Source organism: Rhopilema esculentum, chromosome 15 (assembly GCF_057945365.1).
Source record: "Rhopilema esculentum isolate cy_ngs chromosome 15, ASM5794536v1, whole genome shotgun sequence".
NCBI classification, from domain to species: Eukaryota; Metazoa; Cnidaria; class Scyphozoa; order Rhizostomeae; family Rhizostomatidae; genus Rhopilema; species Rhopilema esculentum.
Window position 1 is genome coordinate 9,839,540 of NC_142829.1, and position 13,681 is coordinate 9,853,220.

Below are 13,681 nucleotides of genomic sequence, written 5' to 3' on the forward strand. Positions count from 1 at the left end.
ATGACATAAAACAAGAAAACGTTGAGACAAAAGAACTCAATCATAAATGCACAAATTTTTGTTCATATATATCTAGTGAAAATTGTTTCAAGGTCTTTACAAGTATATGATCAGTAAAAAATTTAATAGGAATCCTTTCAATTGAAAGAATATTTAAAATCAGGGCCGGCGAAACGTATTGGAAAGTGGAGGGGCCAAAATATTAAAGTCTTGAAAGGGCTGAAGAAAGGCCGCCGCCGGTTGGCGGCAAGAAATATTTTAGAATTATGGTGTCTTAGGGATGGCCAGAAACTGTGTCTAAAATGAATCTTGACTGAAGGTGTCGCATAGTTGCGTCTATTGTGATGTTGACTTGGAATAGAAAAGTTTTGCAAAGTTTTAGAATAACCACTATCATATAGCACGTAATGAAACCTTTTTTAGATTTTGAAAGTACCCGAAATAAGATGGGGGAGAAAAATAAATGAAACGGGTTAATAAAAACATCAACGTTGAAACATCAACAGAAGAACTATCAACTAAAAATAAAAAGTTAAGCAATTTTGTACAGTTAAGATATAACTTTGTAACATCTGAGCTTAACTTTTTCGGAAATGAAGTGCTTTAACAAAAGTTTGAAAAACCTTCAAACTGGGCTTGTCAAATTGAGTTTAAATAGAATATATAATTACGTCGACATTTTCTCTTTCTTAATAGGAATGGTTTATCCAAACTCTGAAGTTTTCTTGACGATACCTTTTAAGAACAAATCTGCCCTTACTTTGTTTCTCATATTCTCAAAAAATTTCTTTCCAGCTGTTTCTTTTCCTTCAACAGCTGATATCTCTTTTTTGTAATGTTTCTGAGAAAGTTTTCGTTAACAAATAGACTCTGTGTGCCAAGTTTAGGCAATGGAAAAATCGAAACTGCGTCAATTTGTGCTGGCACCAAGTTATTCAGGACTAGGTTGCTCGATCTATTTGCTAAGCCAAGCTGTTACTCATTGTAAAATTTAAACAATGACCGACTTCTTCGATCTAATTCCCATTTTTAATTTTATGTATGTCTTCTATGGTAAAGACATAGCAACCAAAGTAAAGCTAAGGATACATTAAAGAGAATACTAGGCAAAGTTACTTACAGAATCATACTACATTTATTCCACTTTTGCCTAAAATTTTTCTTTAGCTCTGCAGAAAAGTGTGAGGGCCATGGCCCCCCCGGCCCCCCCGGTTTCGCCGTCCCTGTAAAAACCATTAACAACAAACAGCTATATATAAATGAAAAGTTACTTCAAATTGCATCAGTGTTGTGAATAACATTGAGGACCACTGGTGTACCATTCCGCTTGTCATCATCACTGATATTTGGGCTTACATGATTCGATATGACCGTCGATTGTGTACCCTCCTCTTTTTTTGCTGGTGACCTTGAAATTCTGAACACTGTGGATAAAAAAATTAGCAAATTAATATTTTGAATGTTACGGCCTAAGGTAGACCTTCATATCTTAACCACAACACTTGGGCAAATTATCCCAGCGTTGAATTAAATATTGTTTGCTGATGAGTAAACGATTAGCCAGCATGTTGACCCCATTTTTACACCGAAAGGAAAAATGCAAGCATTGTGACATATTGCACTAGAGACAAACGAGCTGGGTCTAGGAATGAGATGTTGCTAAAATTAATTGGGTGCTTTTAAGATTATAACTTTGGGCTTAGGGATTTTATGGAAAATTTGTCTTGTAGCGATTATGGAAGGTTTATTCTATTTATTTTAATATTGGCTTTCATGCTTTAGGTTTTGATACCCCTAAAAAACTTGATATCACCATAGCTTGATAGTTTTATAACTTTATAACTGACAGAGATTTTTTTAGGGAAAGTTTGGTACATTTACTTGTCTAGATTTTATTTTCTCCGAAAAATCACTTTAAAATGTAACATGTTCCAAAGGTTACTATCCTTGCGAAATATTTCAAGTTAGCACAATTGGTCTTGGGAAAACATGTAATGAATGTTAGTGTTTGCTTACACGTGATTAATGTCGGTAGGATTACCAATCCATGGAAAAGCCCAAGGCCAACGATGCCCAAAAACATCTTGAAGAATATTCGGAAGATTTCGGATGAAGCAAAGCCTGTTACGACCATTCCAAGAAATGTGCTCGAGCCTACAATATAATAAACATCCCTGTTACCATTTATGTTGACGATTCCTTTATCGTGACAGAAGTTGCATTTAGAGCCAAAATAGGATTTGGAAAGGCAAGAGAAATCGGCTAAAGATCATCAAGAAATGCTCAATGCTAACGAATGCCATCTGCGTTATCTAAGGCAATTGCATACATTGTAGTCTTCTTATTATCATGCCTAGAGCATTATGAGTCGATGCTCATTAGTTAAGGTAGAACCTTATGCAAATCTCTCAATTCTCATCATTCGTCGGATGAACTTCAATGGTTTGGATGTGTATTTGATTAATTCAATCTCTAAGCGCGTATATTTTACATTTTGCTTAAGAGTAAAATAAAACCCAAATCGAAGAGTTGCTAAAACCTGTTTTCCTATAATTTCTAAGATTCTTCTAAGCTCCCAGACTTCTAAACTTCCCCATAGCTCATTTCATGCCCGGGTAATGAACAATCACCAAGGCAACGAGTGTTTTGGCTGCTCAGCCAGCTTAGTCGCTACATACAGATCGTAAAGTGCAAACTTACCTCCCATGACAACACTTGCCCCAGTGGTTGATAACGCAAAAATCATGCTGCTTTTTGCATCGGAACAATCCGATCTGATGTAAGCGTGGGCAACATGGGCACTGTAGTCAACGCTGAATCCAAGAGCCATCGTGAGTACAATCATCGATATACTGTTAAGAGACACATTCCAAGCCGCCATCATTCCAAGGAGCTCTATAATCAGTGCGGCAAAGCCCCCAGATAACAGTAATAGAACTGCAGGGTGCAATAAGAATGGTGCTGTCATTAACAACACAGTTATGCCACAAATAACCAAATTTCGTATTGTCTCTGTCTTGACAAGGACATACTGTTCAATAAATAAGAACTCGAGGGCAGCCAGGTATGCCTTGATTGATGTCTGTTCTTCGATGGCATCTCGTATTTTCAGCATGCCGTCTTTGTTCTTGCTAGAATCCTGGTCAAGTATCATGAATACGACAACTCTGGATGCAAGAATACTTTTCCTGTCGCTGGAAAATCGAATATCACCTGTAAATTGCTGAAACCGTGGGATGTTGAGAAACTCGGCGAGCGATTTAAAAAAGGAGCTTCCTGTCATATTCCTGTTTTCAGAAATTGCCCAACCTTTAAACGCTTTGAACCAGTCAACTGACCTGTTCTGGAACTGTGGACTGCTCTTGATAGCTACATCACCAAGCTTTGAGTACTCAAGTTGTCCTTTGACTGTGTCAATCCTAAATGAACCTGGGACCACAATATTTACCGTAACGACGTCTGTGAAGTACTTCTGCTCCACATCGAGAAATTGTATATAATCCGATCCATCTTTGCCAAGCATTTGCAACTTGAATGTCTCAGTAATCTGCAAGGCACCAACTACACCAGCAGCAATTAGTCCAATGCTGACAAGTATAATAAAAATATGACCAAACGTGTTCGTTACGCAATGTCCAAGCTTTTCCATGATCTACGGAGAGAATCATAGCTGTTTTGTATAAACCATTGATGTGGTAACATAATACTGTAGGAGATACAGGGGTGTTGTCAGCATAGAGTTTAGGGGTTGTGATACCCCATCCCTCTCCCCGAAATTGGTCATGTGATAAATCTGGTCGGTAAATTTTCAGTTGGTCTACGAAATCTTTATTTGTTCGGTAAAATCGCCTGTCGATAGCTGAAATAATCTTCGATTCCCAATAGACGTCCCCAATATTTCCAGGGCATTTAGGGCGTTGATTCCCCTATCATCAACGGCGATCAAATGCCACTTCACCGAAATGAAAATGCATATCAAAAACACTTTCCTCGAAATTTGAAACAATCTTCGTAAAGAAAAAGTATATGCTTTCAAGGGAGAGGGTAACTTGCTTTACCCATTAAAGTTGCAGCCCGTGTTCTTGTATAAAGGTAAAAGGACTCGAACACAAAGGGATGTCAGCCGCAAAAAGGGGTAAATTGTCACTAGATACTGAAAGGATCGTATCAGATCGAGCTAATTTTAGCTATGATAACCGCTTCAATATTTGCACAGGGATTTGGTATGTATATTATATTTATGATAATTATTGTATGATAATTATGCAGTGTATTTGAGGCCAGAAATTTGGCAAGAATTGCTAAAGAAAGGGTATATCCTTGTCATTATTGAGGTATCACTGGCAACATTCATATCAATGAAACGCATTGTCTGGAGATCATGAGATGCATTTGATACCTAAACAACTCGTCTCCCTCACGAAATAAGATTCAGGCACCCAAATTGATACCGCGAGAGAATTCGAATCACCCTTTGTCACAAATACCTTTGATGGCTCAGAATGTTATCTCACATTAGATAAGTTGTATGCAGGGCCGGTTCCAGGAAATTTTCTTGGGGGGGTGTAAGCTCTTATGTACCGAGTAATTTTAGAAAAAACAATACCAAAAATTTTGAGCTCAACTAATCGTGATCAGAACTAACAACTAAATGACTTACACTAACTTTAATTTAAGAAATTTAACTTTAACGAAAGAACTTTAATTTTAACTTCAATCTGAAAAAAGCGTTTCAACCAAATACAGCACGTTCTAATAAAAATACAGAGTCAATGGTGGGTCAAAAAATAACCCTCAGATTTTTGCGAGTCATTTAATTAGGAGCTTTTGACCCAGCCTCTTTTTCAGTTCTTATAGCGCAATATATGAATAAATTAACTTTAAGTAGTGTCAAATCGAACTCTTCTGTTTTTTAAGTGTATCCAGTTCTTGACAACATCTTCCAAGTTGACATTTTCAGAGAAATCCTTCTCGCATGATATCAGCATCAGAGATTCCAGGCGGTCCTGGAGCATTGTGCTCCGCAGCTTAGTCTTCACCAACTTTAGTTTGCTAAAAAATCTTTCATTTGAAGCCACAGTAATTGGTGCTGTTTGAAGGAATGTATATGCTGTGTTGCTTGCCGGATAAATGTGCCTTCGACTATATACGAACTTTGCAATTTCACGGACTGTCATGCTCTTCACCAACTTTTTCTCTTGGAAGTCCTCTCTCAAAACAGTAAGCTCTGCAATAAGACTGCCACTTGAAACTTTCCCCGACAACAAATGCTCCAGATCCTCTGCTTGTTCTTCCCTTAAGTTATCCCAAGGAGGCAACAAAACAGTGAACGGCTTTATTTTCTTCAAAATGCTACCCCAGTTTTCTTTACAATCTGTAATTATCTGATCAAGTACAGAATAAATCTCTTTCGAATAAAACGTCTGGAAGGAGAATGCCTCCTCATTGTCTCGGTTTTCATCAATTCTTCTTGGAATCAATCTTCTTCTGTGGCGGTGCTGAAACTCCTCTTCTGGATTTATTCCCATGTGCATTGCAATTTGTGTGGCAGCTTCAATCTGCTTTTGCACGTCATCTTCATTTCGAATCTTTTCTAACGCCCTAGTTGTCGATGACACTAGCTCAAGTGCGTCGAGTAAATTCAAACCCTCTTCCTGAAGTTGCACAACCAGAACCTTACAGCGCCGCATTATGAATCTCATAGTAGCCAAGCTGAAAACAAAATCAAATGTTTTCATTTTCTTCAAAATTGCTTTGGCTTGATCCTGTGTGTTTTTGTCACAGTCAAGTTGTCTATCCATTATCTGCTCGAGCAGCGAGACGATTACTGTCAAAGAGATCCAGACACTGTCAATAGATTCAGATCTAGCAATCCAACGAGTTTGCGAAAGATTTCGCATCTTCAAGGCCCCTTCTATTTCAACTTGTGCTTTTTCAAGTGCTTCAGATCGCTTGGTGCTACTAGAAAAGAATGTGTACAATGACTGTAATATGTCAAACATCGATGATACAAGACTGCTTGCTTTGGAGCTTCGTTCTACATATGTACTCAGCCTGTGAGCCTGGCATGGGATGTAAAGGATTTCCTTTTTGTGTGGAAAATCTTTTTGAATTTTATCACTTAGCACTCGTTGGCATCCTTTATACTTTCCAGACATACATGACGCAAAATCGTACGATTGAAAGACGAGTTTTTGTGGGTCCACACTACACTCATTGAGAGCTTTCAAAATTTCTGCAGCATGGCCTTCTCCGGACTTGTCTTTGAGAATCCTCAGACACAGTAAACGCTCAACCGGCTTGGCATTGACGACGTATCTTACAACAATTGCCATCTGATCTTTATTGCTTGTGTCCGGGGTAGTATCAGCCATTACTGAGAACGCTGAGACTTCCTCTAGCTCCTTCACCATACGATGCCTCACTGCGTCACCTAGCAACTTTATCAACTCATTTTGGGTGTCTTTGCTCATATAGGTAACATGGTATGGTCGCATCCTTGTTTGGTTCTGCCAGTATTTCAAAATGCCGCAATGTCGACTGATTAACTTCACAATCTCATGAAAGTTGCTGGATTCGTCAGTATTTCCACGAAATGCAAGGTCCTGCATAGCCATGGTGCGAGCAGCATCACATAATATTAACATAATTTTGGTGTTAAACATTGCGTCGTCAGTTTCTTTAATCATTTCATGACGACGAGACAAATCCAAAAGTGCATCAACGTTCTGATGTGGGTTGGTGAATCTTGCAAAATCTCGTAATGCTTCTCTGTGACTTTGGCTGGTGAAATGCTGTATCAGCTTGCCCTTCTTTCCTTTTCCAACACTCTTCATTTTGTGCCACTGTCTAACGCCATTAATAGTCCATGAAGCATCTGAAGAGGGTCTTCCAGCGCCGTTTGGAAATAAGGAACAAACATAGCAAAATGCTGCGTCATTTTGAACGCTATATTCAAGATGTGGAAAATCTTTGAACCAGGTGCTTGAAAACTTATTTTGTTTACCAGATTCAATGAATGCATTACTTGGATAAACTGTCAAGCGAGGCTGGTAGGGACCTAGGTTTATCACAAAACGGCGTTGGCTATCCGACAAATCTTTTTTTCTTTTTCCAGGGTCGTGTTCTATTAGTGCTGCTGCTTCTCCAGGTTGTACAGATCCTTTTTGCCTGTCAATTTTGACTTTAAGTCGTTCAGCAGATTTTTCTAAATCATTACACTGGGTTTTAATCTCGTTGGCAAACTCTTTTGCAGATATCGCAAACTCTTCGATATTTGGGGTACATGGTTGTGTTAGAATGTTTAACGTCAAATTACCTCTTTGCTCCAAAGTGGATAGCAGATGCTTGAGCTTTCCCGCACAGCTAATCCAATAATCATCATTTTCATCATCGGTGTCATCGTTTTCGGAGTTTTCAGCCTCACTCTCGCTCTCCTCATCAACCACATTCTCACCGACAACATTACTAATATTAGATACTGATTCTTCTTTTGCAGAATTCGCTAACCCAATCTCTTCGGTTTTGTCATCCAATATCTTCTCAGATGAAGATGAAGAAGATGAATCTTTTTCTTCAATTGGATTATCTTTCTTGCGTTTAGCTGCTTCGAAAGGGTTTTTAACTGCACCTGCGGTTTCATATGGCACATTTTTGCCTTCATGTTTCTCTCTATTGTGTTGGAGGCGATAGTCACTGTTGAACTGGGAATTACACCCTTTTGCCTTGCATCTTATTTTTACTTGTCTTCTTTTCATAGCAGTGAAACATAGCCTGGTAAAAATAATTGTTCTCAGTTTTACTTCAGATGAAGAGACCCACTTGAAAAAATTCTCAAAAGCTCAAACTCAGGCCTTGTCAAATCTTGGAAAATCTTGCTTTTCAAACAGGCCTAGACTTTTTGTCACAGGCTTACGCGAGAATTACAAAATTCAAAACAAATGATTATATGGATATGTCTTCAGAAAATAAAATTCAAAAAACAGAAAGATCATTATTTGAAGCAAGTTTTTGAGTTACCTGAAAAGCTGCCGTTTCCCTTTCAAGTAGCGTAATACTTATTACTGTTACTATTTTTTCAATTCTACTTTTGTTCGTCAGCTCAGCTTCATTCAGATAAAGGATTACCAGAGAATGTTGCTTCGCGGGTTTCGCGCCTTCTTCACAGGTGGCGTCAGTCACTATGTTTAGTTTTATTGAATAAATCGATCAGTGGAATTCGAACAATAGGGAACAATAGAGTAAGCAGGAAACACAAATGGTTTCTCAGGTTCTCACCGAATGAGACCACACCAGCAAATATCACATGGTCTTTGTAGGCACAGGGCAATAATGAAGAAAACTAGATATTCAAAATGTTATGCATATTTAATTGCTTTTTGCGCAGTGATGCACTACACAGCATTTAATATAAAACTTCGTAACATAATTTTACCGACCAAAAATCGAACTTTACCGAGTAAATCGCCAAACTCAATTCTTGGGGGGGTGTCACACCCCCCCACACCCCCCCATGGAACCGGCCCTGGTTGTATGCTCTGGTTTGAGAAGAAATGGTCAAAAATTGCAGAGGGTTGATGTTATCGAAGCCTGAACACTCAAGGAGGTCATTGGGGGAGGGGGGGCTGATTCTGACACAATGAATCAAACGCCGAACAAATGTTGAACGGAGCAAACTTTTAGATTGCGAATGCGAAGAAATTCCTTTAGCGGATTTCGAGGAAGAAAGTATTGACGCTGAAGCAAAAAACCAGGATATCGAGGAAGAAGAAAGTCCTGAGCAAATTGATGCAATAGTTGTCCAATCTAGTAGCAACTATTCTGCGGGTGAAAGAGAAACACCTGCAGAAGAACCATTGGAAGAGAACGAATCGACTACGAAAGAGACCTCACACCTCAGGGCCAGAAATCGGCCAGTATTGGGAAAAAAGTAATGATGGCATTTCCATTTACGCTCGAGAAGAAGCCATATTTGGTTTAGTTTTTCAAACCTGCCACTGCAACTGCTGATCGACTAAATGAAGTAAAGTTTGCAGGAGGTGAGTCAACTATATCTTTTAGAAAATAATAGACATTGAAAGGATATAAAATAATTCTTGAAAGCATACTCGAAACAGCTCAGTGGTGTTAATCATTCAATTTACGGTCACTAACAGAAAACCTGTTTACTTGCTGACATTCCCGGACAAATTACCCTAAAATTTGATACTAACAACCCTTCAGAAAAAATGTCGAAAGGGCATGAAAAATTCTACATTCATTGTTCATGGCCAGCGCATTACTTCTTTTGATAAAAAGACGCATTAAGATGGGTATGAATTCAAAGCGCTAAGAAAAGTGTATTAATATCTTCAGAAATACTAGCTATTTTTCAAAACTAAAGTTAGACACTTTGCCAGGTTTTTTTGGATTGTTGCCTGTCTTCAACTGTTTACAAATGTGTGCGCATAAAGCTAGAAAGTCTATATCAAAAAGGAAAACAAAACAAAATAATTGTACCTTGACAGACCACTGCTGCTCTGGAGGTACAATCAATCCAGTGTCTTCATCAATTTTAAAATCGGCATTTCGTACAAACGGAATCATGTCCCATCTACCAGCTTTGATTCTGTTAATGTCAAAAACCAAAAATGCCACGAAAAACGTCATTATCATCAAGTACGAGAATGTGATTCCCATAGCAGCGAAGGCGCAGAAGTATTGGATTGCTGGGAAGGCGCTCGTTGTGCTCACTGCAAATGCAACAAGGTCTGTGAGTGTTGTCATAGTAACGGTGCCTCCAACTCGCCCAAGGACCTTCGCAATGATTTCTCTGGTAGGTAGGTTGAAGTCAGTGCGGTCTAATTCGTCCAGAATTATAAAGATATCATCGATAGCAACTCCCAAGATCAAGAACGGCAATATGCCGACTAAAGAGACAAATGTTCCTCCGCAAATGAGAAGAAGTCCAAATGAGCTAGCAACGCCCATAGCAACAGCAAGTATTCCGACCATCCCTGCCAGCCCGTGTCCGGTCACTCGATTTCGGTATCTCCCTAACGCGAAGCAAGTAAAAGAGCACATGATGGTGAAGGTTATAGTGATCAGAAGTATATCACCACTTGCACTATCATTCACTGAATCGTCGATGCTTTTTAACGTAAAAAACAAAATGTCAAATCCTTTACTCTGAAGGTTCTTCTTGACTGAAGTCAAGTACTTTAGAAACTTTCCTTCCCAGTCCAGAATTTTTTCATATTCTTTATCTGTTTTTGGGAAAATTATTGGAATGCTAATCCGCAGGGCTACCGCAGAATTTATGTCGCCATTGTTATCCTTCGATACACCTCCCAGTATTTCAATTAGATTTGTTGACAAGCTTCTCCCGTTTCTCATCGTATAATTTGTGCTTTTATAAAGTGCATTGATCTTTGAACGAATGTCAGAATTATTTATATTTTGCGCTGAGTAGCCGAACAACTCAAAAGGATCCGTCCTCATGCATTTGGCTGTCTTTGCGTTTATGAAAGGTGGAATGGTTGCATTTATTTCGCGACAAACCGTTTCGATGGAAATATTCGTAAAAATGCCCTGCATCACTTCCACACCAACTGTAAATGCCTCCTTTGTTAACATGTTTTTTCTTTCTTTGCTAGTTATGACAATCTGTGAAGCAAAGAATACCTGATCATCTATTATGCTTTACAACAGTTTTTGGCGGTACAGAATTTAAAATGGATTTGAAAAAAGCAAACATTTTAAAACACATTTAAACGTCAAAGAATAGAACGCCATAAAACTGATCAACAACTCTAAGCCATGGAATATTTAAATTTATTTTTTAACTAAAATAGGCCAATCTAAAATTCCTGTATCTGACTGTTAAGTTGCTTGTTGGGATCAGTTCACACAATAGTGGTTTTTCAATTTTATTTGGAGGGACTCTAATTTTGATTTTGGCTACGGGGATGTTAAACCCAAAGACCGGGGATAGAATTAAAAAGCACTCAGCACTTTGGTCTAATGCAAGAAGCAAATCCCCCGTCGTCAGTGACGTCATCAAATATATACTTTATGAATTTTTGAAAAAAATTCAAATTACCCGGGCGATGCGATTTTGAACTGTAAAGTATTTGTCTGCGTACTCCAAATCTCGTTCTGCCCGGCTGTTTTGGGGGACATACAACTTCTCACTCCTGCTCTCTATTTTCAACCATATGAATCCCCAGCCAACTGCACCAGTAAATATAACACATAAAAGCATAATTATGAGTGGATAGCCAGCAATGAAATAGCCGTATCTGTAGAAAAATCGTTCCAGCCCATGATGGAAAGTGGCAGCAAGACGTAGCCATTTATTCCAGCAAGAGAAGGCACATCCCTTCCTGAAACAAAGCAGAAACGGTCTTGAATACATTTATTTACATATAGATAGACAAAACTAATCAAAGAAAAGCACACAATTTTTTTTAATAATCTAGAAGTACATTTGGTGTTTCGTCTTATGTTTGGAAAATTTGACAATAAGCCCAGGGGCGGACACTTATTCAAATATTGGGGGGGGCAAGCCTTTTGTTTTAATAAGATGAAGTCACATTTTCTATTGTTTTGGAAGAAATTCCAATACCCTCTAAAGTATTGGGGGCGGTCACCCCCGTTACCCCCCCAGGTGTCCGCCACTGAATAAGCCTTAAAGGCTCTCTCAGTACACTCTATAGGCGTAGCCTAGAGACGAGACACAAAGATGCCATTAAGGGGAGGGGGTGGTTCTCTGCATCATTGTTAAGATAGATTTTGCTGGCTACAAGTTATTATATGTTTGGCTGGGTGAATTCCTTACTTGGAAAAGTTAACCAACTCTCTATTATGCTATCGACTTTCATAAATGAGCAATTTCTATTTATTAGCCTTTCAAAGGTGGTGAATAGTTTGTGTGAATAATTCCTCATATAGAACAGGGATTCTTATCACAAAGGCAAGTACAATGGGTGTAACCATGGGTGTGGCTTCTTGAAGTTGCCTACACCACAGCTCCCTTCCTAACTTTTAGGATGGCACCCCTGATGGGACATAGGACTAATGGCCAATTATTTTTTTGTGTCCCTAAAAAGGAGGGAATAAATGTGATATTAGACAAACCAAAATTTTTATGACCAGAAAATATTCAGTCCTCTTAGCAGCGAGATAGAGATACATGAAATATAAAAGAAATAAGCTTCCTATTGCCCATTGTAAAAATTGCTGTCAGCTTTTAGAAATCAGTAGAGACATTAGGCCATTTTTTCATGCATATATAGCTTCGTTTTAGCATACTCTTTTTTATAAGAACAGCTTTAGTAGAACATAGGCCAAAAATTGGTCAAGCTTAACATTAAGTTAAAAACAAGCTGAGACTGAGGCACTGTAAAGGGAATTTTTAAAAAATATTTTGTTACCTACGGTTTTTCTATTGCCATGATTTTTTAAAACATTGCTATCAAGAACATTCTTATCAAGCAGTTCGAAAGATGAATTATTATTAAGGACATTGAACTGTAAAAACATTTTTCTTAGAAATGCATCCTTCAAGGTTTTGGCTATATAATTTACTTATGTTATTAGGATAAAAGTACAAAGGCCCAGGCCTTATGGTAGAGGAAATAATAAACAAGACAAAAGGCTATTTAGGCAGTCACTCCAAGTTAAGATTGAATTTCAGTTTTTGCTTATGGCTTAAAGGAAAAACTGGAAAAGTTCTCATTTCGAAAGTTCTTTTAATATAACCATTTGTCATTGACGAAGAGTATTGGTTAGGCCATAGAAATGTCAGGTCCTTCAGAAGCATGGCCTAAAGAGCGGTGTTGTTATGACGTCATGATACTACTTTTAGAGTTTTTTATCTTTCACCAAATAATTTAATATAAGGTCTTACACATTGAAAAATTCGTCTAAGTTCACTGGTAATTTCTCAGGCAGTAATTTTTAACAGATTCAAAAGCGAATATTCCCATTCTGAAATACGTCTTTTTGCCTGTCAATCTGTACACAACTATGTGTTGCTATCTAAAACATACAACTTGAAAGTTTTGATAAAGATATGAACAAAAACTACACAGGCATGCTTGAAAAGTATGAGCCTAACTTTCACATCAAGGCGAGAATGGCCTAACTTTCAATATATGCCTCCACGGACACACACCTCTTTTCAAAGAAAAAAAATCGACAACACAAGTGGTTTTGGTGCTCTTAGTGTTCTCCGTGGAGTATTAATTGTAGTATGGACAAGAGTTTCTCTCTCTTTAGATCAATTCAATGCATCCTATACTATTCTCTATTTATCTGAATGGATATCAGGCATTAATTCGTAAGACAAACATCAATTTCGAGGACGTCAGCAATAGTACTTATTAAAGCAGCTTTACAGTAAAGTAAATCAACCACGATACCCACGTTTTTTGCTTGTCATCCATTTCGGTAGCGGGCAAGTATAGCTCTGATTCTGTCTATACTTCCTTCAAGCAGCATTACATTTCTTCCTATTTCCTTTTACGCAAATTCTCATAATACCATTCTCGTTGTGCGATTCAGCATGCGTAACAAGACGCATTCTTTAATTATTCATTATCTGTAAACGTATTACCGCACGTTATTCAAAAACAACAGAAGTAATACGTCAATTGTTGTTGCTATCGAACCACAGAATTCTGTAAGCACACCACTCAAA

The 13,681-nt window shown here is 38.2% G+C and overlaps 1 protein-coding gene across 1 annotated transcript; it reads right to left on the reverse strand.

Moving 5' to 3' along the window:
- Positions 1 to 478: 478 nt before the first annotated feature.
- On the reverse strand, positions 479 to 13,681 carry LOC135685633 (patched domain-containing protein 3-like). Its single transcript, XM_065201622.2, has 6 exons — positions 13,408 to 13,681; positions 11,081 to 11,363; positions 9,499 to 10,644; positions 2,701 to 3,652; positions 2,017 to 2,154; positions 479 to 1,424 (listed from the first exon to the last, which is right to left on the reverse strand). The coding sequence occupies exons 1-6, from the start codon at positions 13,425 to 13,427 to the stop codon at positions 1,273 to 1,275; spliced, it is 2,691 nt and encodes an 896-aa protein (XP_065057694.2). The 5' UTR covers positions 13,428 to 13,681; the 3' UTR covers positions 479 to 1,272.

Bases quoted from the DNA above. Each gene is read 5' to 3' on its own strand.
- LOC135685633 (XM_065201622.2), bottom strand. From the start codon at position 13,427: ATGGATGACAAGCAAAAAAC. The intron at 10,645-11,080 runs GTAATTTGAATT...TTTGCTTCACAG, and splicing joins TTCAAAATCGCATCGCCCGG to ATTGTCATAACTAGCAAAGA. The intron at 2,155-2,700 runs GTAAGTTTGCAC...ATTATATTGTAG, and splicing joins GGCAAGTGTTGTCATGGGAG to GCTCGAGCACATTTCTTGGA.